Source organism: Bombus pascuorum, chromosome 17 (assembly GCF_905332965.1).
Source record: "Bombus pascuorum chromosome 17, iyBomPasc1.1, whole genome shotgun sequence".
In the NCBI taxonomy this organism is placed as follows: Eukaryota; Metazoa; Arthropoda; class Insecta; order Hymenoptera; family Apidae; genus Bombus; species Bombus pascuorum.
This window is the reverse complement of record NC_083504.1, coordinates 3,534,252-3,558,013: the sequence shown is the minus strand read 5'-3', so window position 1 is coordinate 3,558,013 and position 23,762 is coordinate 3,534,252. Positions and strand designations below refer to the sequence as shown.

Genomic DNA, 23,762 nt, shown 5'->3' with positions numbered 1-23,762 from the left:
CAAATCGTAGTTGGTAGTCGTAGTCTGTTAGCAATTCGCGTGCTTCGTTTCCGCAGCTTACAGTTTACGACGCTTTTATTGGCGTGTCGCCAACCGAGTGACCAGATAATACGGGATTCCTAGGTGTATCTTTTAGCTGTTGCATCTTCGACGAGATACGGCGTTGCTGTAATGGTATAACGAAAATTCGCATTAATATATTTTAACCGTGTCTCTGGCTCTTTTCTTGTTTTCGCGGACGATATTTTCATCGACGTCGTTCGAACGGAAGACGAATCGGAAATAATGAGAAATTTATAAACGCGTGGAAATACCGCGCGTATTGAATTTTTGCCGGAGAACGCGAGCCCGCTTTAATGGGCCGGCCAGCGCGAAAATATTCGCTGCCGGGGACAAGAGACAGAACTCGCGTCTCCTTTAATTAACAGCGCTAATGAAAATGCCCGTTGACGGCAGATGTCAGGAATTCCGATAGGTCAACGAACTTCCGTCGGACGGGAGGCAGGCTGTAGCGCCGCGAAATTATTCCGCACGAGGATAAATAATGATCCTAAACGTCTTGCCTAGTCCCCGGTTACTGCACTCGATCTCGAACTTGACGAGCAATAATCGTGCTCCTCTTAGCCCCGCCGCCGCCGCCGCCGCCGCCGCCGCCGCTGCACCCCTCTCTTTCCCCTACGTTCGTGCATGCGGAATTCCTAACTGCCGTGGCACATACACGCACTCAAATATCCGAGATACGCGTGCGGCGGGGCTCGGTTTCGCGCCGAACTGTTGGAACCTGAACAGTCGGTCCTGGAATTTCAGGCTGCCGAAGCACTCCGTCGACTCCTCGAACGCAGCTACGCGGACTCGGCTTCGTGGCTACGCAAGCGTATACAGACGTCTCTTCCATCTTCCTAAGCTAAATATCGAAGAGACACGATTCAGATCAACAAAGAGATCGAAACGAATTGCACCGTGTAATTTTCCAACGATAATTACTTCAGCTTGATTGCTTCTTTCGTAACTACGGTCGAACATAATATACGATTAGTTGCCTACGAAAGGAGGGCCCCCCTTAAATTCTAAATAGAAGAAAGGTCATTCGTAAAATTAACAATCGCTCTGAATATTTTATAGATCGATGATCGTATGTTTCGACGAAAGAAACGAAGTAAAAAAGGGGAAGTGTCGGATACCTGCATGGGGGGTGGCGAACACATAGGAGATGGAACAGGGTTGGTTCGGGCTCAAACTAGTTATCTCTTCAGCTGGTGGCGGCGCTATCGGCGCGCAAGCACCCTCGTCCCTGGAAGGAGCTCTCCCGTGTTAACTGCTTGACAAACTAAGTTAACGTTTCTTACGTTGTAATTGGCTCCACGCGGCACACGGAATTGTGTAAGCCACGACGACTACGACGACTACGACGACTACGATGATGACGAGGACGAAGACGACGACGAAGACGACGACGACAAGGAAGACGATGACGAAGATGAGAGTAAGAGGGATGAGAGAAGGAGGATGCGGCTGGGACGAGCGAGGGGATGATATTGTTGGCGTTACACCGGTTACCGCGTCGATTCAATTCGAGGAATCTTAAGGGGCCGGGGGGTGGGGGATGCTGGAGTCACGGAAAGCGTTGAAGGGAGTTTGACTCTCGATGCGTGTGGCAAATTGTCGTGAATTCGGCTTCGTTGTTCCTCTGTCGCGTTGCTCCCCTACCCCATCTTCGTCCTCCTCAAATTCCGGTAATTTTGGGAAAGACAACAAAGAGGTATGTTAATTGCTACCGAGAACGAGGGATGCGATAATTGGTGGCAGATATCAGGGACTAGGACGGAACCCTTTTCCAGGCTAGCGTCTCCATGGTAATTCGATTTATGCACATCCCAACGAGCATCGGATCTTCGCTGATTTCGTCTTTACTCGCGCATTCGCGATTAAACGAATTCGCGAGACGTCGACTCGATAATACGGTTTCCAATTTTACTAGGTACTCGTTAAATACACGCATGACGATCCACTCGCTAGAGTTAACTCGAAAACGATATCGATAGTCATTCGTATCGAGAGTAATTGTTCCTTCGATATAGAAAGAAAGCGGAATTCGGCATTTTTTTTTATACGTTCATACGTTGTGTCCATTCTCTGCTAAATTTCGCATAAATGCATAGAAACCCTGCTTGTTGTACATTGACTGACTGGTGGCAGTTGACCAGCAAGAAGATGTCGCTGTTGCCTCGTTCATAATATACGTTTTCTTGGCTTGGGGTTTCCCCGTGGAAAAGGAAAGATCGCGATCGTTCTCCACGACGAAGAAAACCACTGGCGCCTCGTTTCGTTATCCTTTTTCCTCCGTCGTCATCTGTACGCGTTGACGATAATAACCGAGGAACCGGCGCAAAGGCGCAAATCTTCGATCTCGTTTGGCAAATGGCCGATCTCTTTGGGCCTCCGGTACGTTTGCCAGTCGGAACAAAAGAAGTCTCTTCGACGCGTGTTCCTAGCCGCGAATCCGTAGAAATGTTCACTCCCCCGTAGTGTGGCCGCATTGTTCCTCAGCCAGGCGTTCCTCTTCCAACATACTCTTTCTTACATCAGCTTTTTGCTTCTCGTCTCCCGCTTCTTACCGAACCTTCCGAGAACCGCGTTTTCTCCTTTCCGACGAGAAATCGATGCCGCAGGAACTTCATATCTACGGCTTTTATACAATTGCTGCTTCCTCTTATTCCACTGGCTTCGATCGACACTGTAATCGCGATTTATTCGATTAGTTTTCGCAATGTCTTAAGAAGCTTGAAGAATAATCGATGATTTGATTCTCATATTCGGCGTCTGTTAGTTTCTTATTGGTATTATGGACGCATAATCTGATAAAATAATCTAATAGATATCAGTGTATAAACTAATTTAACGCGTATCGTGTTTCGTTACCATAATGGATTGGAATGGATTATCTTGACGATAACGCGCCATTACTCCATCCGTCCGACTGTTTTCGCAATCCGTAACTCATGATTTTTCTACGGTGTTTTTCGTGCTGTTCGAGGCCACCCGCTCTATTTCCTACTTCGCTCCGCCATTCGACATTACATTTCACTTGGCCTGGCTAGAGGAGCATCTTCCATTTCCCACTCCTTCCCCGCAGTGTAACCAGTTTTCCTTTCCATTCGAAAACGATTTACCGAGCCACCGGTATCCTGCCAGCTCGGCGACTGGCCCACCTCGAGATTCCGCGATATTACGAAATATGACGGGAACACCGGGAACCACGGATGGGGCGCGGGATGCGGGGCAAGGGGTGTCGGGTCGGGGGTGTAATTTGACAGGATCACCGAGCAGCGACACGCTGGAAAATTTTTCACCAAGTAGAATTCCATTGTTTGCGGCCGAGCATTCCTCGTTCTCGTTGTCCGTTTCTCTACGATCACCTTCGTCTCTATTTTCCACCATCCCCTTCTTTCCCTTCCCCCTCCTCACCCTCTTCACCCTCTTTTCACCTTCTTGCGAGCAGAATACGCGCAGAGTTTCGACTCGACAATCTCGTTTGATAAATTCTCCGTCACCCAGGATAGGATGGGCCGCTCATAACTTGCATAGCGTGGACATTTTTTCGGAAATTAAACGGCATTGTTCGATGCTGTTCCTCCTTTTGCCGCTCCTCTTTCCATCTATTTTACCACGTTGCTGTCCCCGGGGCTCGAACATCAGAATGATAATTGTTTCCTTCTTTCGTGACAATTTGTCACGACAATGGATGAAAATTTTATTACGATAAAACGGTACTTTAGATAGATATGCATCGATGATTATTTATCCATAGCGAATGTGAATGATGAAAGTTCGAATATTTACGTCGTCAATATTTAAGTCGAATTCGTCTCACTAGTTTTTAAAATATCTCTAGTTCGTTATTGCGTGCGACTCTTGGAATATGAGTTAATAGATATTTAGCCGTTGCAGGAGAATCTTAAACAGTTATTTGCTAGTTACCGGGCAAGTTTAGAAGATTTTCACAACCATTTCACTATCCATTCGATTCATCGGATGCAGAGACCGAGGCCGCTTTGTTCATCGATGAAAACTTTGATTTCACCTAACGTGCCATCTTCAAAACGAAGATTCGTCGTCAACGCCTTTCGCTATCGATAAATCCGTAATTCACATCCAAAGTGTAATAGAGTCCTAAATTCGCCGTAACAACTAATTGAAAGAAAATCCAACGGAATATACGAACTCTATTCGTTCCTCTAATCTTTAGACCGATAAGAGATCTCGCGATAACGAAAAACAGGAAACTTTTAATAATTCACGTTCGCGGTTGGGCCCCATTCGCCCCGACGATTCGTTCTTTCCTTTCGCTGGTTGGTCGTTCCTCTCGTTTCCGACAGATACAAGCGAGATGAGTTTCGCGCTAATTCGAAAGACGAGATACGCCCCGAGGCCGCTCTAATCTCGTTCGTGCCGCGTTCGCAGTATTGCGATGAAAGGCGTACCTTAATTTTCGCCGTTCGTTCACGGCACGGAAACGTCGACGACGGGGAAAAAATCTCTGTTGAAATACGATGGATGGTAATGAGTCCGGCGTGTTCCGTGGCGACGCTTCGAACTCCACGGATTCCCAAAGTTATTCGAGAATTTTCTTTGTTCGACCTCCATCAACGCCGCGTCCCTCTCTCGCCAAACGGGATCGTCTTACAATTCCGCGAGCTCCGTCTTTGATTCCTTGGCCTCGGAATATAATACCTTAATTGAGACGTCCGTTCGCCGTCTTTCCCCGATGCAAATACCGGATTGATATATTTTGCGAGGAAAATTACCATTTTCTATGTCGTATTGTCAGCAATGCGATACTATCGTGTCACGGTGTGTAGATCCTTACGCGATGGGTTAAAAATCGCGTAGCGATGTAAGCGAAGATCTTGAGAATTTGGATTCAATCGAGCACTTAAATGCTTGTGCATGTACCATTTTTTCCACTTCGTAATTCAGTAAATTGTAACTTCTACACCGCACCGACACACTTTCGTGACTCGAAAAGATAGAATGAAATCTTTTATAATAATATACGTAGAAAACACCACGTTACGAAAACTTACGATGGACTGGCTATTGCGACACGTACTATATATTTCAAAAATTTTGCACGGATTTCATAAAGATGTCCAAAACGAAAAAACAGAAAGAAAAGAAAAAAAAATGGAGCGAATACTCGAAAATCAGACTTAAAGGGAAAAATTAATTAATATCTCGTCTTAACGCGAGAAACGAAGCGCCCATATATTTTCCATCCGATAGTCGGTAAAATTAACTTGCGCGCGAAGTTTGCAGTTGCTAACAGAGATTCAATATTTATACTTTGTAAAGTTTTGGAAGAACTGTGCTAGAATCATGGTTCGAATCGATGTCTTCGTCCGCGTCTCGACTGGTATCTCGCATTTCCGCTGCATTTCGCTTCGGAGAAGTTCGAAAACCTTCCTCGAGACTGTCCGCGATAGGGCTGACGCCTCGATAAAAGCGCGCAGTTAGCTCGTCCATGGTCGCCACCTCGTCGACCTTTCATCGTTTCACGTCCAATCTTCGTAGAATCGCGCGGAACAAAGAGACGAAAAGCTGCTGTGAATTTCGACACCGCCTGAGCTTTGAAACGCGTTTGTCACTCGCAGCCGAGGTCCGTGTCGCGAGGGAAACCTAGACGCTCTGCTTTTGGTCGATCGACGACGGATGATTCGACGAAGAAATCGTTTCCGGCGAGACGAGCGTCGCCAAGGGAGCACCGAAGTCTCGAGCGTCTTTGGCTGCGATCAAAATTCACCAGGAGCTCTTCACCGTAATTCACCGTGACGACTGGGAGGCCTGGCTCGCGCGAAGAAAACCTGAGAAAATCATCGTCGAGGACGTGCTCCTCGGCAAAAAGCTCAAATGTCAGGCGAATCCTTTTGTTCGCATACGTGTGCAGATAGCGGCGCACGCCGGCGACACGGTGCTGCGGGTTCATTTGCGCCGTGACAAGAAAGCCGGAGGAAGAGAGCAACGTACAGCTCGTTCAATAAGACTGGTACTGTTTGCAGGTTCGCTGTTAGATAATTTACAGAGAGAGGTATTTTTCTAAGATGATTTTCGACCCTCGAATTCCCTCTCCGTTACTCTTGGAACGTTATGCTATAATTGGGAAAAAGGCTAGGGGGACTGGCGTTTATAAGAAGTGTTAATATTTTTCAAGCAAAATTTTACTTATTATGTATCCTGTCAAATGAATTCTTACTAACCGGGTTCATTTATCCGAATGAACGTCAACTACTATCGTTAGCCAGCGAATGTTTATGCACTTGTGGAAAATTGACACGTGCAATACGTGCGTAGATGGCATATAATCTATTAACGTATGCAACATTTTCGAAGCAAGGTATTATTCGTTCGTAACGATATCCAAAGAACGAGGCGAATCTCTATTCGGATTCCATATCTTCGTTTGTTTGCATGAAAATGTAAATTTTCATAAAAATCCGCGATCTATGCATTAGATGAACAAAATTATAGGTAGCGATCGGTAGCTGTGGCCATCCAATAATCGATGTACAGTGGAAAATGCAGATGAGATTGATAATCCATTACGATCGATCGAACATTTCTCCTAGTTTCTGTGTAGCACTTTTCTTTCTTATCCGCGCAAGCGACTCGATATACGTGGATGAACGACGACGGCCTTTTTCGATTGTATTTACGACCAGCAACGAGTAAGAGGAAACGGAGAAAGGGCTGGTTGGAAAAACAGTGTTTTGGCTCGAGGAATCCCTGGACGGTCCGTGAAACAGCCTGTAGCAAGAGGCAACGAAAAAGAGAGGCAGGAATCGGACGATGGGGTGAGTCGGTGGTGAAGGCGGTCGCAGAGAACGAGAGAATTTAATTTCTCGGTAACATTACACCTTAGGAGCCTTATTCCAGCGGCTTTGTGCGCCTCCAGGGGTGGCACAGAGAGACACTCGATCGCAGGACTCCATTTGCGGTTTAGCATAATGGAAATCCAACGCGCCCTCGGGGCCAACTCTCTTCTTCTCTTTCCGCTTTCTGCAGTGTCGAGCTACGCTTCCCGGCCGAGCTCTGTCTTCCGCGGAAAAATAAATAAGTTGGAGCAAACACCGACGACGCCCGACGACGCCCGACGACGCTTGATCTGTCTCGTGGACTCGAGATTACGATGGACCTCCAGGCTGGTTTCTCCAGGCGGGTACAACGTTCGTCGATGGAGGGACGACGAGTTGCTCGCGAAATTAGGGTCGGCCGATCGTGGACTGTTTTCTTCTCCATTTTCAAACGATAAGTTTGAACACACGAGCAAGTTTCGAGCGTTGTCCAGCACGGAGTTACGTTACAACGTGAGTGGGCCATGTTTATCGATGTAGTCGATCGTAAAAAGTTTGCTCAATGTAAAACCCCGCCGTTATTCGTCGTCGGAAACGATCAAATAGAAAATTTCTAAACCTCCGATGCTATCGTTACATCGATATCTAATGTCCGGACTAATAGAGTAAATTTTACCATACCGAGTACATGGCATTTATTATTGCTATTGTCGGTTTCACGCATTTATGGTTTCGATTTACTTTTACGAATTTCCTTTTTACGTAGTCTTTTAATAACAGACACGCAAGCTTACCTCCTTCGTAACTGGCGTCGTTAAGGTCGACATTTTAATTTTAACAGCGACGAAGCCGCAATTGGCTCGGAGGGTCACTGTCGACGTTCCTCCCCGTTGCTGGAGCTTAATGACCCCTAATGATGAGTTAAAAATACCCGATCCCCGACCAAGATCGAGGCAGGTCGAGGCCGTGACGAATACAAGGGAAAGGTAACCGGTGAAAAATCTGCACAGTATCGTCGTGGTGAATGGCCAGAAATGGTATTCAGGATTGCGAGAACGGTTTGCCATTGAAATTTGCGTGAAATGCTACGTAATTTATGGAGTAATGTTCATTACGCGAAATAAACGATCGCAATCGTTGATCGAAACAGAACTTTATTATATTTTAATACGAATGACGATAATAACGGAGAAATTGCAACAGACGATTACTCGTCGTCGAAATATAACAAACAACCAACGAATATTCCGAGTTAATTACTATTTAATTAATATGCAAATCACCGCGTGGCGAATCGGTCGTCTAGCAAGAGTTAACAGGCGCAGAAAGGAAAGAGAATGAACGGCGAACGCTCGAGCGGAGCGTGAATTTTTATGTCAGATCGTAAGAACGTTATATTTTATTATTGCACCATTTCCAACTTCAACGTGATCGGTTTATCGTCGCTGTATTATATCGTATCGCGATGATGATCCATAGATTTTTCTAATTTTATATAAATCACACGCTTCTGTACGAAAGGAAAATAGAATCGTTAATTGGAGTTAGTTGGAGCAATTAGACCAAACCCCCCTTCCCCCTAACTTCTATACGACATATCCTTTAATTTTTTTCGGGATGTGTTGGGGAGACAGGAAGTTCTATGACAGATAACACTGATGAAGAAGGTCTATCTATTATGCTATGAGTCGTCCGCGTTCAAAGAGACGAAACGATTCATCGATCGGCGGAGAGAACAGGCTTTTCGATATTTCATGAAGAAACGAGATGTACACTGGTCGCGTTCGTTGGCCATTTATTGGCAACGATCATCGGGATCTTGCAACGATACGCAGGCGAAAGCGGAATGCTTTATTCTGCAGCGCGACCAAGATAACAAATTTTGACGCCTTAATGAACGCCGGATTAAATGTTCCGGCCTCATTAACTCGGCGGATCGGCGCGAAAAGCGAAGAAAAAGAGCTGACCGTCTCGCCCGTAGGATATTGCCGACTGAAAAAGAATTACACGGGTAATCACCTTGCAGCACGGATAATTGCAATTGACGAACGGTACAAAGGGTTAACTTTCGCTTTGTCGGCGTCGAGAAAGCACGGCGCATAATGCGCTGAAATTTGTTTCGATAACTCGCTTCGATTACCAGGAAAATGGTGGCTATGTACCTGTAGACACATAGTTATCATCGTGGGTTTGATCGAAGAACAATTACAATCCCATTAGAGTAAAATAGTTTAGATTGGTTGCGCAGCGAAATAAGAACGCGTGCAATATAAACTAAAGATAGGATCTTTTATTTGGAAATGAAATTAAATGGAGAATGATATTGGCTGGCGTTCTATTTTATTCGATTTAAGATTTAAAGATTTAATCAACACACAGAAACTTGATAAATTAGTCGATGGTATCGTCGACCGGTGTTTGAATAAAAGAGGATCTCATTTTCGAAATCGCAGCTTTTAGAACCATCCGAAATACATTTCGCTCAATGCTTCGTAACAAAATCAAGGGGTAATGGTTTTATAATCACGATCGACGAGTTAGAGAGTATCAAATATTTATCATTTAATCTACCCTGGTAGTAGCTGTAATCTGGAATATCTAATCTAATTTCCATAATAATTTACATAAGCTATTGTTATCTTGATATCGTCTGTCGGTAGATCGAATTATCTCTGTTTTAACTCTTCGCCAAGTCCTTACATCGTTATTGTTTTAATTTTTCGGATCCGCTTAAACGACGCAACGAGTCGTCCGATCAATTCTCGTCGACAATTTCTTATCATTCATCTTCCCCTATTTTTTTTTTTCTTTTCTTTTTCCAGGGAGGCTGTGATGAGGGAAGCCGGTTAAAGGACCCTGTGTCGCGCAGGCGCCGGTAGGAGTACAGGAAAGATGCTGCCTTCCTCGAGAGCTTTATTAAGCCCGCTGCTGCTTCTAATCATCGCTGGAAGCACCGGTGCCTTCAGCTCCCGACAAGGAGGTAAGAAAACTCCGTTGGAAGATGTTTTGTCCTGAAAGGCAACAGCGACGGCGACGGCGGCGACGACGACGACGACGACGACGGGAACGAGGACGGGAACGAGGACGACAACGACGAGAACGTCGTCGCCGACGTCCCGCGTCCTTCGTCAATTTTCTGAAAGTTTCCCGGGTAAATCTGGTTAACTCGTTGACCGAGTTTCCCCGTGGACCGGCTATCCTCGTTTCGACGAAGCAGTCGTCGTTCTCATCTCGCTCGAATCCTAGGCGTTTAACCATCCCGGCGTCGTCCAACCGGGATACTTGGAACGACGATCGAGAACCTGTTGGACGACGACCCAGTTACTCTCGTTTTTAAATTATGCGAGGCAAAAAGGACGACGACTGTCGAGCCAAGTTCTCAGAATAATGGACGTCTGCCGTTTCCTGTTGCGTTAACCCTAGGCGACGACCTCTTACCGCGCAATAAATATTCGCGCAACCAAGTCGCGACCGTTGAAAGAACGACGATGCAAGTTTACCTTCCAAAATCATTTCGTTTGTCGTCAATTTTGTTGTTGTTAAAATGCTCGTGCAAATATCGAGCGAATCCGTTGTGCATCGAGTTTCGTTACGCGCTGTTTCCTCCTTCCGTCTGTCGTGACAGACATTTCTTTCCTTTTTGTCGTAGAGGAAAATTTCTACGCGACTTATCGGCCAATTTCTATCCTAAATGCAAGGTTTCTAGAACGTAGAAGATCTCCACGCAGATCCGCGAACGAAAATTTCGAAACGCGTAAAAGCGAGCTACATTTTAATTCGCTGTCGCCTACGCGAAGCCAAGTAGAATCCGGCGGACGCATAACCGTTTCATAACCGATTCGCAAGACAACGGTGGCGCGGCCTTAATGCAAAGTGGCGCCCTTTCTCGGAATTACCGAGGGACGGACCTGCTGCTGAATTTACACGACCTTATTTCGGAAAAGCTAGCGCAACGCGTGCCTCCTCTCTGATAAAGTACATTAACGGAACGCGCGCGTGCTCCACGCACCTCCGTGCAACGTTCCCGTGTCCTCTGCTTTTCGCGATCTCTTTTCATCCGTTCCTTCTCCGTTCGTTTTCTATTTCCTTTTGCCGCTGCCCCTCTGTCTGACTTCTTCGTCCTGTCGCGTGACCGGTGTTATCCTCTGTCTCCCCAGTCGTTTGTCCGCGTTTCGCTTTGCTTACTCTCGCAGAGAGAACACCTCTTAGTGACCATTTCCTAGATTAAGGTCACCTGGAGAGCAAATAGTTGTTAGAGGTAGAAAGAGGAACTCGTAGTTCCGGCGAACGTTCAACTTCCGCTGTATGAACCTGTGTATGCGTGTATGTGTGCATGTGTGGAGAACTACGCGCGAAACACCATCGCATTTCAGAGATACCGAAGAGATACGGCTTCTCTCGCGACCAGGCAACCGGGAATTTCTGCCACCTCCCTCTCGATGTAAACCTCATTGTTTTCCTTCTCTCTCTTCTTTGTGCTCTACTCGCTTTCCTCTTTCTCTCTCTCTCTTTCTCTCTTTGCCCGTGTCAGCTTTCGATGTGAGGGTGAGATACGTTCTCCAGCATCACGGATGCCCTTTTCTGCCCGGAGACAAATTCGGTCATGTTTGGATCTCCTCTTCGCTTAAAAGGATCTCCAATTCAGATCGATTCTGTTGGATCTCTTTATTGTATTTATATAAAGAATAGGAAAATGTTTGTTACAATGGAAGTCTATATCGCGAATGTTTGAACGACAGAAGAAAACTGAGTATGTGACGGAACCGTGATAGAGACTGTCTAGGAGCGTAGGTGAACGAGTTGATGGCGATTTTTCTTCCGTTCTGTCCTTAGGCCAGCTTGCAGTGCAATAAGAGCACCGAGTCACCGAGAGTGATGCCACTGCATCTACGTAGCAAAGGTATTGTGTGCGTATCTCGCGCATATTATCGCTGAAACTCTAACAAATTTCATAATAGTATCGAACATCCATTTGGTAGCGCGTCCCTCGAAATAAGTGTTTAAACTACGATTTAAAAAAGGATCTAAACTTCTCAATGAGAACTTTTATATTACGTTGCAGCTTTTCTCTCGAGTATTCGGCGCAATGATCCTCGTAGTATCGTACACGAGCGATAAGCGAGTTTTTCGTTATATTTTCCTGTATCGGAACGAGCGGAGAAACAGAGGAACAAGAAAGAAAATGGCGAGCGACCGGTGTACGTGTCCTTACGGTTAACTATCGCCCAAGCTCCCTCGGTGACAATTTTCACAATTTTCTTCACAATTTTCCCCGCATCTGAAAATATCTTTCAATCGCAACGTGCAATTCGTACCGTTGCCGGATTACAGCTGCGCCCGCTGCCTCGTCGTGATTTTATTTCCGCATGCGGCTCGCCCGAAAACGACGCCACTACCGTAACCCTTTAGACTCTACTAGGAGATGGCAGTTGCAGCCGCCCATTGACCCAGATCCCCAGCGGCGCACGAGCGGAATTTCGCGAAAAAATTCTCGCTGGGGCAAGACCTCGACCCCTTCGTGAATTAGGGTCGTTGAAAAGGGTGGTAACGTTTTTCAGTCACGCTCGAAACCTTTTTCTTCGACTATACTTGAGCAAAGTCGATGGTTGATCGACTCTAAATTTGCATCTGCGTTTCTCTCGTGACTCGACGTTAGAAGGTTGGGTGGGAGATCGCCAGATATCCAACGGAGTAAAACGATCGGTCTAATCGCGGGGCAAATAACGTTATCAGAGCTCTCTTGCACGATTAGACCGATATATCATTGGCGACATTTTAGAAGTCACAAATTTATTGGTTTTTCTTTCTTATATTTTCTCAAAGTGACAGTAATAAGTTTGCTAAAGAAATTATGAAATTTGGAACGAAATTTTACAATCAACGTGTACAAATTATAGATCTTAAAGCGTAGATCGTAAAGATTTCCCCCTTGATTCGCCAGTGAATTCAATCGCGTAATAATTTTAATCTTTAACGCGACGAAAAAATCCATACTCCCCCCCCATATATTCCATTACTTTTTATCTAAATCATAAAACGAATTCTCACGTGGAAATTGTGCGTGCCGTTATCGATCACCGTTCTATATCTGAAAATACACGTTATACGACGAGTAGACGACTTCAAGTATGTATATTTGAAGAACAAAGGGGGAAATTTTAGAAACAAAAGGGAAAGATTTTTACGAGCTAACAATAAGAGGTTCAGTGCCATCTGCGAGGTTGCAAGCTGTCCTCAGCGTCTAATATAGAACCGACAATGGATACACCAGGAATACTCGGTTCAGCGAGTCGTTGTTTCGAGAGCTAGTGGCGCGATGACTCCTGACGCTCGTAGTTGGGAGGTTTTCGTTTTCCTTTAATCCTGTTCACTTGTACCGCGTCTGCCAAATTGCACGAACGAAGACACGAGCATTAACCCTTGCTACGAAATAGTATGTGCAAATGTCGTTGGAGCCCCAAAGATATTCGCGTAGCTTCTCTTTGAAAAAAAGAAAGAAAGAAGAGAAAATGTACAACGAACGTTAAGATCCAATGCAAACAGAAACGAAATCTCGAAGCAGACTAGAGGGAACATTGCGTGGAAGATGTTTCTAATTGATCCTTTAAATGCGACTGTCGTTGACAGACGATGGAACGAAATATTAGCAGAATTTAGTATAATTTTAGCACAGCTGTCGTCAATCGGCGATATATGTGTGTAGACTTTTATTTATGACATATGAGAATAGTTTACCGATGATTCTATTTGACGTTGTATTTAGCTTTGCAGATCTTCTTTCTGTTCGGCACGGGAAATGTACAAAAATTTATCCGTACTTAAGGGCTGAGAAAATCAACGAATCTCGCGAAATGCGTCGCGGAGATAGTCGATGACCCGAGTTCAATCCGGAAAAACCAGTTTAAATTGATTTTCTTTTTTCCTTTTTTTCCTTTTTTTCCTTTTTTTTTTTTTTTTATAAATGTATTGCGTGATACTGCAGAATAAATTTCCATTCAGCGGTGGTTTCAGGGATGGTTGCTCGTTACGGTATTTTTGATCGGTTGATGATTGTTAAATTACACAGAGAGATAGATCGGTGATGGTCGAGAACCGGATGCGATAATAAATAAAACCCACGTTGAAAAGTTATTTACCCTTTTCATTTTGAATCCGTTTTCATCTTTTATGCGTTTTCATACTTTATTGGAAAAATCGGATTCTACCATCATAATTTTACCTACCGTTATACTAGAACGTTCAACTAAAATTGAATACTTATATCGCTATCAATTTATTAAACTAATATATCACCGTAAATAGCTACCGCGTAATTCATATCGGAGTACATATAGTGCAGTTTAAGCTTCAAAAGTAAACTGAATTCATTACCCGTTTCGTATTTAATATTGGTAGGCGATCGCGTTACACGCCGCTTTTTACACAATAGAAGTATGTAAATACATGTATTCTCCTGATCAACTCATCTTTTTTTTTTTTTTTTGTATATATCTACTCACGGTCACTTTAAAATCATCATGCGATGGATCGCTGTACTTATTTTCGCACAGATTACAATATCGCGATACGTCTGCAAAAAAAAGAAAGTGTTTACGATCTTAGAGTAATCTTTAAGAGGATTTTGCAGGAAATATCCCATATCACCAAATGCATCCAATTTTCTGTTAGTAATTTTGCCTTACGGTAAAACGCGGATCGATTACCCACTGAAAAAAAATGAAACGTCGTCCCCGTCGTCGTAACCGACATCGTAAAATGTCGTACAGATATCTTAGCGCTTCCAAAGCATCAAACGAAAGCAAAAATACGGCGGAAACGACGCGATGAATTGGCATGGGCCATAAAGCGATCCATCTCGAAACGCAGCGTCTCCCTGTTCGAGCGCTAATCAACGTTCCCGTTTAAATTTTCAGGGCTGTCATGTGCGAAACGGCTGAACGAGCGGTTTCGATTCGTCGACTCTGTCTCGATCGGGTCGCGGGGGCGGAGGTCCCTTGAATTCCGGTCGAGCGTCGGAAAAGGGCGGGAAATGGAAACGCGCGGAAAAGTAGAGCGATGCCTGGCGGCACGTGCTAAACGGCAATAAGGCTGCGTTTCTGTTGATCGCGATACCGTTTGCGTATCGTAAATCCCGTATTATGCCGGCCGATTAAGGCAATTACCGAGAAACAGGATTGTGGAACAATGAACCTCGCGGATTGCTCTATCGTGCCGACATGCTCCACGCCATTCCGTGAAAATTTGTCGCGTTTGTCTGCTAAATTTCCGCCGAGCGTAATAACGTTGTTATGTACTTGAAAACGAGTTGTTAGAGTCTGCTATTGGATCACGTTTATCATATTATCGGGAATAGTCGATTAGTTTTGAAAAACTAAGAATTCAACGCTCTGACCAACTCGATGATTAAATTTCATCGTCTTCGCACTCGTTTACTATATTTTTTAATACGTTTAATTATCGCACAGTGGTAAAGAGCCTTTTCAGGCTTGCTTTGGTGACAGCAAACAGCGACAGCTTTTGGGAATCTGTTTAGAAAATTCCGAGAAAATGATTAAGCAGCTCTTTGATCTGACATGCAGAACGAGCAGGTACCGATTGGAACGATTGATTCACGAGAAGGACGAGTTTGCCCGATTTCGCTTCGAGATTCGTTTTGGTGACAAATAAAGTTTTTATCGAGTTCTGGCGACGATGAAGCTTGCTGCCAGTATCGACACTCGGGTGCATTTATCGGAAAGTTGTCGCGTACGATGCGTGTTGCGATCGTGAAAAACATCAAGGTTTTTGATGTCTTGGTTCGGGGCCTTATTCATGCGTTTGTTAAATAGGAGGCGCCCTACGAAATGGAGTTAAAACGACTATATGTATGGTTCAGAAACTACATTGATCGAAACTCGATAGTCGTAATACGTTAAACGCCACCAGGTGGCAAATAAAATAGCGACAGGTTAGAAATACATCGACGAAAGTTTCCACAGTTCTAATCTGGACGATGGCTTGTCTGAAAGGCAAGACACAGTGCGAAACCGGTTCTAAGCCGTGGGGACCAGCTTTTGTCAATTTAAACCGTTTAAACTGCAAGAACTCGGAACGCGAAAGGCGACACAATGAAACGAGCCGAGGCTTGCAATTACCACGCTCGTTTACGTCGGCGCACGCTTTAATAAAGCGAAGTATAATCGCGACGTACTGCGAGGTAAACCCGGCGAGAAACGAAAAAGAGAGAACGGAGGACAGACGTGTCGGGCCGAGTCACAGAAGTGGCCTCGTTCGAAAAGGATTCGTAATTAAGCGGAGTACGACGGTTGTCCACGCGTCACGACGCATCGTCCGCCGTTTGTTCGCGCTTTGATCTTGACTGACGACGCGCGAGACGCACCCTGTCGAGAGATCGCGTTTATTCCCCCACATAATTCCTTTTCGCGCATATTGACCGACCACGGTTGAAAACGCGCCCGCTTAGCCGGCAAATCCGGAAAATACTCAACGTCCACGCAGCACCGGTTTCAAGTATCAAACAACCGATGTACGCGCCATCAATGTGCAATATAGCGTACGTATATACATACGTATGTACGGTTTTATCCACTCCATGGGCTAAAATTGGAAAAAGAAGTGTTTGTTTTAATGCCAATTTGATTCCTATGTTTGGACCCCTAAATTCTATTTTCATGATATTGCGTTCTCTATACGCAATTTGTTTGGTATTTTAAAAAAATTATACCTTTCAACTAGGTATGCATAATATAATACGTGCAATTTTCATTTCGATTAAGCGTAATATTGCTCGGAAAATCAGTAACACGGATTTACCGTCTTTGGATAAAACGTGATGCGTGAACGACGAAGCGAGTAAACCGATAAACCGTATTCCGAAGTATTATCGTTTGACGTAATGGCTGAAGTTAAAGATCACGTCAAGTTACTCAAGAATTGGTTCTTCGTCGAATATTGCATTTCTTCGCGGTTGAGCGGTATGGACATTAAATACGCGTTTTTATACGTGTTAAAATTATTATTTTTTCTTAAAAAAAGAAAAAGAAAAGGGAAAGGAAGACGCTTGATCAAATATCGAATCAATATTATTTGTTCCATGTGCTCTATGCAGTTTCTATAATTCCACTACATATACCTCGAACAAAGTTCGATTACAAAGTTATCCGTGTCGAATTTTAAAGTGCCGAGTGGCGAGAATAAAAAAGAGAAAAGGAAAACACGAAGTCGCTTCTGGCAACACGTCTCGAAGCGATCTCTAGCGATCTCTAGCGATCTCACGGGCTACAGGGCTTTTTCTGCGTTTCGTTTTCGACTTCTTGTTCCTCGTTTCTCTGGCCGCTCTTCCAACAACTTGGTGCCGCTGTTCGCGCAAGTGGCCGTCAGATAAAACTCGTCGAACTGAAGTCCCCGGACACGGTAACTTCTGGCGAGAGAAGTCTAGAGGAGCGATAAGGGTCGCGCGGCGTGAAAATTCCACAAGGCTGCGAGACGGCGCGCGAGCGAGCACCGTGCGTTTTCCCTTTATGTTTTAGTTTCAGTCTGATAAATTGTTTACTCGTCCAGGAAAAGTTTCAAAGTGACCTCGCCGTCCCCTTGTCTCTTGGCGACATCATAATGACCGGCGCGATGCTCTTTTTCTCCCGCGTCGGACAGCCGCGACCGTGTCGTTTGGTCGAGAAACTCCGTTCCAGTTTCCTCGAAAAAAAGAAGAAGAAATTTGCGGTGGAAACTTTCCGCCGTGAAAGGTACCGTTAAGCAAATCCTCTGGTAGAACTGGGCCAATTTGCTGCGGTTATACGTAATACCCGTGCTTGTGGGTCGGACTGCCTTCGTAAGTACACCGTCTACAAAACGAATACGAATAATGGAAAAGGGATCTGTCACTTTCCATTTACCGGTGCAAAGTTATCCATCGCAAGATTAGCTAGGTTCGGAGATAGCGTGCAGTGAGAGAGGAGAAGATGTATGATCAGACGAATGTGGCTTTATCTTATTTCTCATAGATGCACTGCAATTATAATCATGGCCAACGACTATCGGTCGAAAGTTTCATACCTAAACTCACCCTCGCAAATAGGATCACATTCTATTAGTAACACGTGACGATAAGTGAGAAGGAGGAGTAGTTTCCTAACTATTTTCCAATCTTAGCAAAGCGTTACTTCGTGCTCGTGGTACTTAACTATCGGCACTCGCTAACGTTTGACAGAGATAAAAAGTCAGACGCGTTGCTTGACTGTAGAATCTAACGGAAAATTGGCGACTGGGAAAGAGAAAAATCGCGGCGAAGCATTATGGGCAGTGGCGACTGCAAGGACGAAATATCGGGACGGAGAGAAATACAGAGGCCGACAGAATTAATATTTCATACGTAGAAAAACAATAACGCGAATGGCAACGCGAACCCGGTCGGATCGAGCAGATTTAATTCCTTAAAAGCTAGTGCATTTCGAGATCCTGCTTTTACCCGGCATGTCGAGCATCCATTTGCTTTACGCGCGTACGCGAGAGGAGCCGTCGCGAATGAAAGATAACGAGAGGCAGAGCCGCGCAGGCCACGGAATAAATTTTCCTAATAAAAATTTGTCGGTCCACGCTTCACCAGCGCGGATCTAGCGCCGCGTCACGACTGTGAACGTTTCAGGAGAAAGCTGAAAAAACTGTCGAGAAGCTCTTTGTTTAAAGAAACGGGGCGCGAGTACGAACTGGTACGAGAAACAGCCATTGACTCTTTTCACTCTCCTTCCTTTATTTTATTTAATTGATTTCGACTAAATATAATTTCGGACTGTTGACAGCGCGCGCGTACACAGACGTTGATTAATTTTTCAATGCGCGTAATCGCGCCGTTAAAAAATTGAACTGATCCATCTTCTTTGGTGGTGGGTATAAATAATAAGTGTGTGATCATTTACGAGGCCGCCATGCGAATCGTTATTAATGGATTTTCAGTAAAAGCAACGCTCTTTTTATATCACCGTGATATAAATCGCTTTATTCCCACTATGAGGGCTATAAGCTATAAATAATTTGGTGGCCGAGGTTTTTCAACCCCCTCTGCATACGCTGGTAATCCTCCATATTTAAGCTCTATCTACCGGGTCAATGAGAACGCATCGACTAGCGATTCTATCACGAGCTCGAGCGAACAGTCGCGCAAGTTTATTCCTCATCTAGACGCGCTACTGCACGAATCGAGCAAAACGTGAGACCAATTAATTTGGATATTCCTTGCCTTTCTGGTGAAATCGTGGGGGAAACGAAATACTTTGAGAGTATTACCTCGTTAATAGACGTATGTTGTCGGGCTACGACTGTTAACGACGTGGATATTCCGAGAATCGCCGGCTATTATCTCTGTTTCTAAATCCATGGACCTCGGGAGTTCGATTAAATCGATACAATTATTCCTGTCCTTGTTATTCAGAATGTCCTATCTAGCATTTGTACGTTTTTCAAGACACGTTGAACGAAATACTTCAAGTTACTCGTGATATTTTTACCTTTTAAGTAAGGCTATGTTGTACGGTCTGTTACAATTGGACGAAGAGAAACAGAGATATGACGCAAGGGAAGCGGTAAAAAGAATGTCAGTTGTCTTGAATTTGAAGATGGTAACCAGGACAACGCTTTAACTAAGAAAGATAGGATTGCAAAGTAAAAAAATATAATCTTGCTATTTTGACGACTCACTGCCAACTGAGACAATAACGAAAGTAACTTTCGGACGAGAATGACAGAGTTTCGCACGTCGGATCTGCTGTCTGTCCAGTACGGTCGTGTCTACTGCAGCACGGATAAACGATCGCGGCGCGTAAATAATAGAAAGAGCTGGTTGACAAAAATTCCTGGGAATTGCCGAAACGAGCGACGCTCTCGTTCCGGAGAAAAACGTGGCTGCGCACCAAGTTCTCGCGGCTATGGCGATCGCCGTATAAAACGATATTGAACGTGGCGATGCACTCTGATGAGAAACGTACAATATACGTATACGTGTGCATACCATGTATAGATGCGTTCGGTGAAGAGGGAGCACGTGGCAGAAACATTTAATTCTGTTTGCGGCGAGCGTAGAATAACGCTGGTGCCAGAATAGAAGATCGGAGACAAATGGTCGCGCATACTTAGCGAGCACTTGACTGTGACAAACTACTTCGCATATACACAGTGGGAGAGGACTCGGTGGAAACGTGGCCTCATACCGAAACCCGCAACTTGCGACAACGACAGACCCAACCGAACCCAGAACAGGGCGAAAGAGAAAGAGAGCGTAGCGTTGTTCGTAAATTGTGCTCCGCGGAATGTCGAGTCGTCGTCGAGCTTCCGCGCCGTGGTTTAAACCCTTGCGGATTGCCAGGATGAGAACGAAGAGGAGAACGTGACGGCAACGTTCGACGATGACGACGACGACGACGGCCAACGCGCCGGAGTAAATGAGAATTTTATTACTTCGATATTGCTGACGCTCACGCTATTTTTTCCTGCTAGATTACTACTGCTATCCGATCACGGTTAGATACATCAGACGATGATGGTCCTTAGGTTTTGTGTCGTGTCTAACGTTTCATCGGATTTTGAAAGATGATAGGGTTCTCTGTTTTGTCGTAAGGAGAACGCGGGTATTCCCAGCCCTTGTTTGTAATATTTAGCAGATGAAACAAGTATCTCTATCTATATTTCATTTATTTAGTCATATTCATAAAAATATAACTTTGCATAAACATCTATGATTCAGTCATATACAATTGGAATTTTTGTCTGTTTGGAATTTATACTGAAGCGTATAATTATCTTTGTTTCAGGTAAGTGGACATTCACATCGAGCAACGCAGTTTCTCGGAGTAAGTAATCCAAATCTCGATCGTCCATAAAAAGATAGATGCGCGACTGCTTTTGAATATTTCGAACTACACGGTGTTCTAATTTTCTCTGAAAGATTAATTATCCAGTATAAAAAAAATTACGCGAATCGAATCGTTCCGACTAGGGGCGATAATCATAGTCTTAATGCTCGGCGATCACGAGCAGATCGTTCGAAACGCAAACAATTTCGCGGCGTGTTGTGCGCGTTTACATCGATGCAGGCGTGGTAGGGAAAAGGAAGAAGATGTGGACGGTTCATGAATATTCCGCGGGACTCGGCTGTTCTTTCGTGCTCGGCCATTTTTCAAACGGTCGAGACAAAGTATTTTGGTACGATGCCAGGAGGATGGAGAGGAACCGAGCTACGTGCTTATCCTTGGAGGATCTCTGATTTCTCGCTCATTATCGACGTGTAGTTTGTTAGTCCCTTTGATTCCCTGTCTACGAGAGGAACGAAGATGAATTGCGAATTAGAATGGAACCGTATCTACCATTTTCGAGCGTAAAGGATGTGTTCGTTTAGAAGCGATTAGTCTGTTGAGAAGAAGCAGAAAATCTCTTTATCCCATCGGCAATCGGTTACCCATTTTTATTTCTACTTTAATAATTTTTTTATATCGTTAAAACATGGTGAAGTTTCTCCGGTTCTCCGTCTTTTATTTTCTAGCGCTTTTTATTTTTATTACCATCGCTGTGTAACCCTTTTGTATACAGTTCGGTTACAAATCTTTTCTGGGTGACAATGGTCCATTAATTATATCCGAAGGAGGATTATCCTAAGCAGACGAAGTCTGTCAGACCGGGATATCATACGGTGAACTTACTGATTACGCTAGTTTATTTGCCATCTGTTAGAAGTAAGAATACGAAAATAAAATTGCACGGAGAGATTTTAGTTTTCAACCAGGATACCCGGTTGTCCTAAGCGTTCTCGGATAAATCGAACATAGCGCGATAGTTTCATTTCTATTCGATCTTCTATTAAAATCCTCGGTTTCCCATTCTTATCTCCTATCAAGTGCTATCATAAATAATTACTCCTAAAGATTATTTGAAACTACTATTACTACAGTAGTGACGACGGTATAGCGTATCGGATTATCAACATGAAGAGCTTAACAATCTCTATTGTTGGTCTGTTCCCGTAAAATCGAATTAGGGGAAAGGGGTCTACTCAATATGAAACTAAATATAACATCATAGAGATTCAAAAACAATTTACGATCCAATCTATAAGAATTATGCTTGACATGCCAGGCACAGTGGTTTTCGAAGCGACAAATGGAAGCAGAGTGAATCGCATGATGTTTTCAAGCAGAGGGATGCAGTCGATGAGTACCGGTGATTTTGTTTCACTGATGGCAATTTTCCACGAACGACAACGTTCGTTACATTTTCACGTTTTTGTTACGTTCCTCGTTACGTTTTCACAAAACGCGACTGGCTGTTATTCGTAATATCCTGACTGTTAAATTGAACATAGTGATCCGTTTCCTCCTTTGATTCGTTGAAAGATTTACGGAACAATGTTTAGAACGATTTGCATTGATCACGATTGAACGATCGTGTGTCAGAATTAACCATTTCTATAATCGGAATTGTAATTTTATTATTATCGTGCAGGATACACGCGAGTTTCGCGGATTCGCTTCTAAACGATGTAGCATTCGATGGCCGAAGAGAGTTAATCGTTCGTTGGAAAAGCGTTGAAAAGCCGGTGACCGAATTAGTCGTTGCGCGTCATTAAATATCAGAGTTGGCGCAACAGCGATCGCGTACAGCTACACCTATCACGAGATACGTGTTTCGCGAAGAAACAATGCCTGTTAAATCCTTAAAGCCAATTTGTTACAACGTTTCTTGACTACACGTTCAACCTGCACTTTACAAGACACTGGAACCTTCGTTTAGTTAGAATTTCTAAAGAAACCCTTATCTTCGCTCAAAGAAGTGATCAAGGATTTGGTATGTTAGAACTTCAAGCTATTTCAAGAAATTTTAGAACGAAACGTTTCCGAAATTTCTGAAGATCTTTCAATTTATATAAATATTTCAGATTCCAGGTGGAAAGTCGAAAATTTCTAATCGAAAGGTACATATCGATAATTTCATGCTCCAAATTTACGAACTTTCAGAGAGCGAAAGGTTTGAAAATCGACGCGAATATTCCGTTTATTAAATCTAATTCCAATTTCGAGCGGCAATTTCCAGGAGCGCGGGACAACCGGTCGTTCGTTAATCGTTTGACAGACGGGGCTTCTGATTATTATTATATTTATCGCGCAGCTTGGCCGGACGACGAGTTTTTAATTCGCGCATCCGATTCACCGGCATTGTGTTCGCCATGGCACTGGCTCCGTGGTTGGGATTTTTGTTTTTGTTTCTCTTCCCCTGGTCACTCTCTTTGCCCTGCTATTTTTATGCACGGCCATTTAGCGAGGAAATTTGTCGGACGGTGAAATATCTCTTTTGTCCTGGCGGTGCGACAGGCGGCTCTCGATTATTTTGCCATCGCCCCGCCAACGATGCTCGCACAGCGAAAATCTCTCTGATCCGCGTCGCTCGGGTCTCTCTTCCTTTCCGCGCTTTTCCGCGCTTTCCGCGTTTTCCGTTCGTCGCCTCAGCCACGCGTTTTTCCACGGCCCACTGAAAAACTCCGCTTGCCTGTTTCGGGAACGCGAGAGCGCCGTCGAGCCTCGCAGTTGCCTCTGCTTGCCCCGTGTTTTTCTCTGCGTAGGATCGGCTTTCCAATTAACTCGCGCCACTCCGATATAATATTCATTTTTGTCAATTAATATCGCTCCGCGTCAAAAATATCGTATCCGTATCTTCTTATTATCCCTCTTTTAGAGAGATAAGCGTAGTTATTTCAAGAAGAGTGACACAGGGCGGGGCAGGGCTATTTCAGTCGAATAAGCTTCGACGTTGAAGTTTGCACGGAGCAATTCAATTTATTATTTCATGTTAAGAGACGCTATTAGGTTTTAATACGGTAATAAAAGAATGAGAAAATATCGTGTACTTTAGGTACTGGCAGGAAAACATGCCAGCAAA

At 44.3% G+C, this 23,762-nt stretch overlaps 1 protein-coding gene across 3 annotated transcripts in view; it reads left to right on the top strand.

The window, feature by feature from the left end:
- LOC132915542 (uncharacterized) overlaps nucleotides 1–23,762 on the top strand; it is a 265,049-nt gene that overhangs the window by 123,322 nt on the left and 117,965 nt on the right. For all 3 annotated transcript variants that reach the window (XM_060975410.1, XM_060975409.1, XM_060975408.1), the window contains one exon: nucleotides 9,671–9,828. In XM_060975410.1, coding sequence (XP_060831393.1) covers nucleotides 9,741–9,828 — 88 coding nt within the window. In that variant the 5' untranslated portion in view covers nucleotides 9,671–9,740. The remainder of the gene's footprint in view (nucleotides 1–9,670; nucleotides 9,829–23,762) is intronic.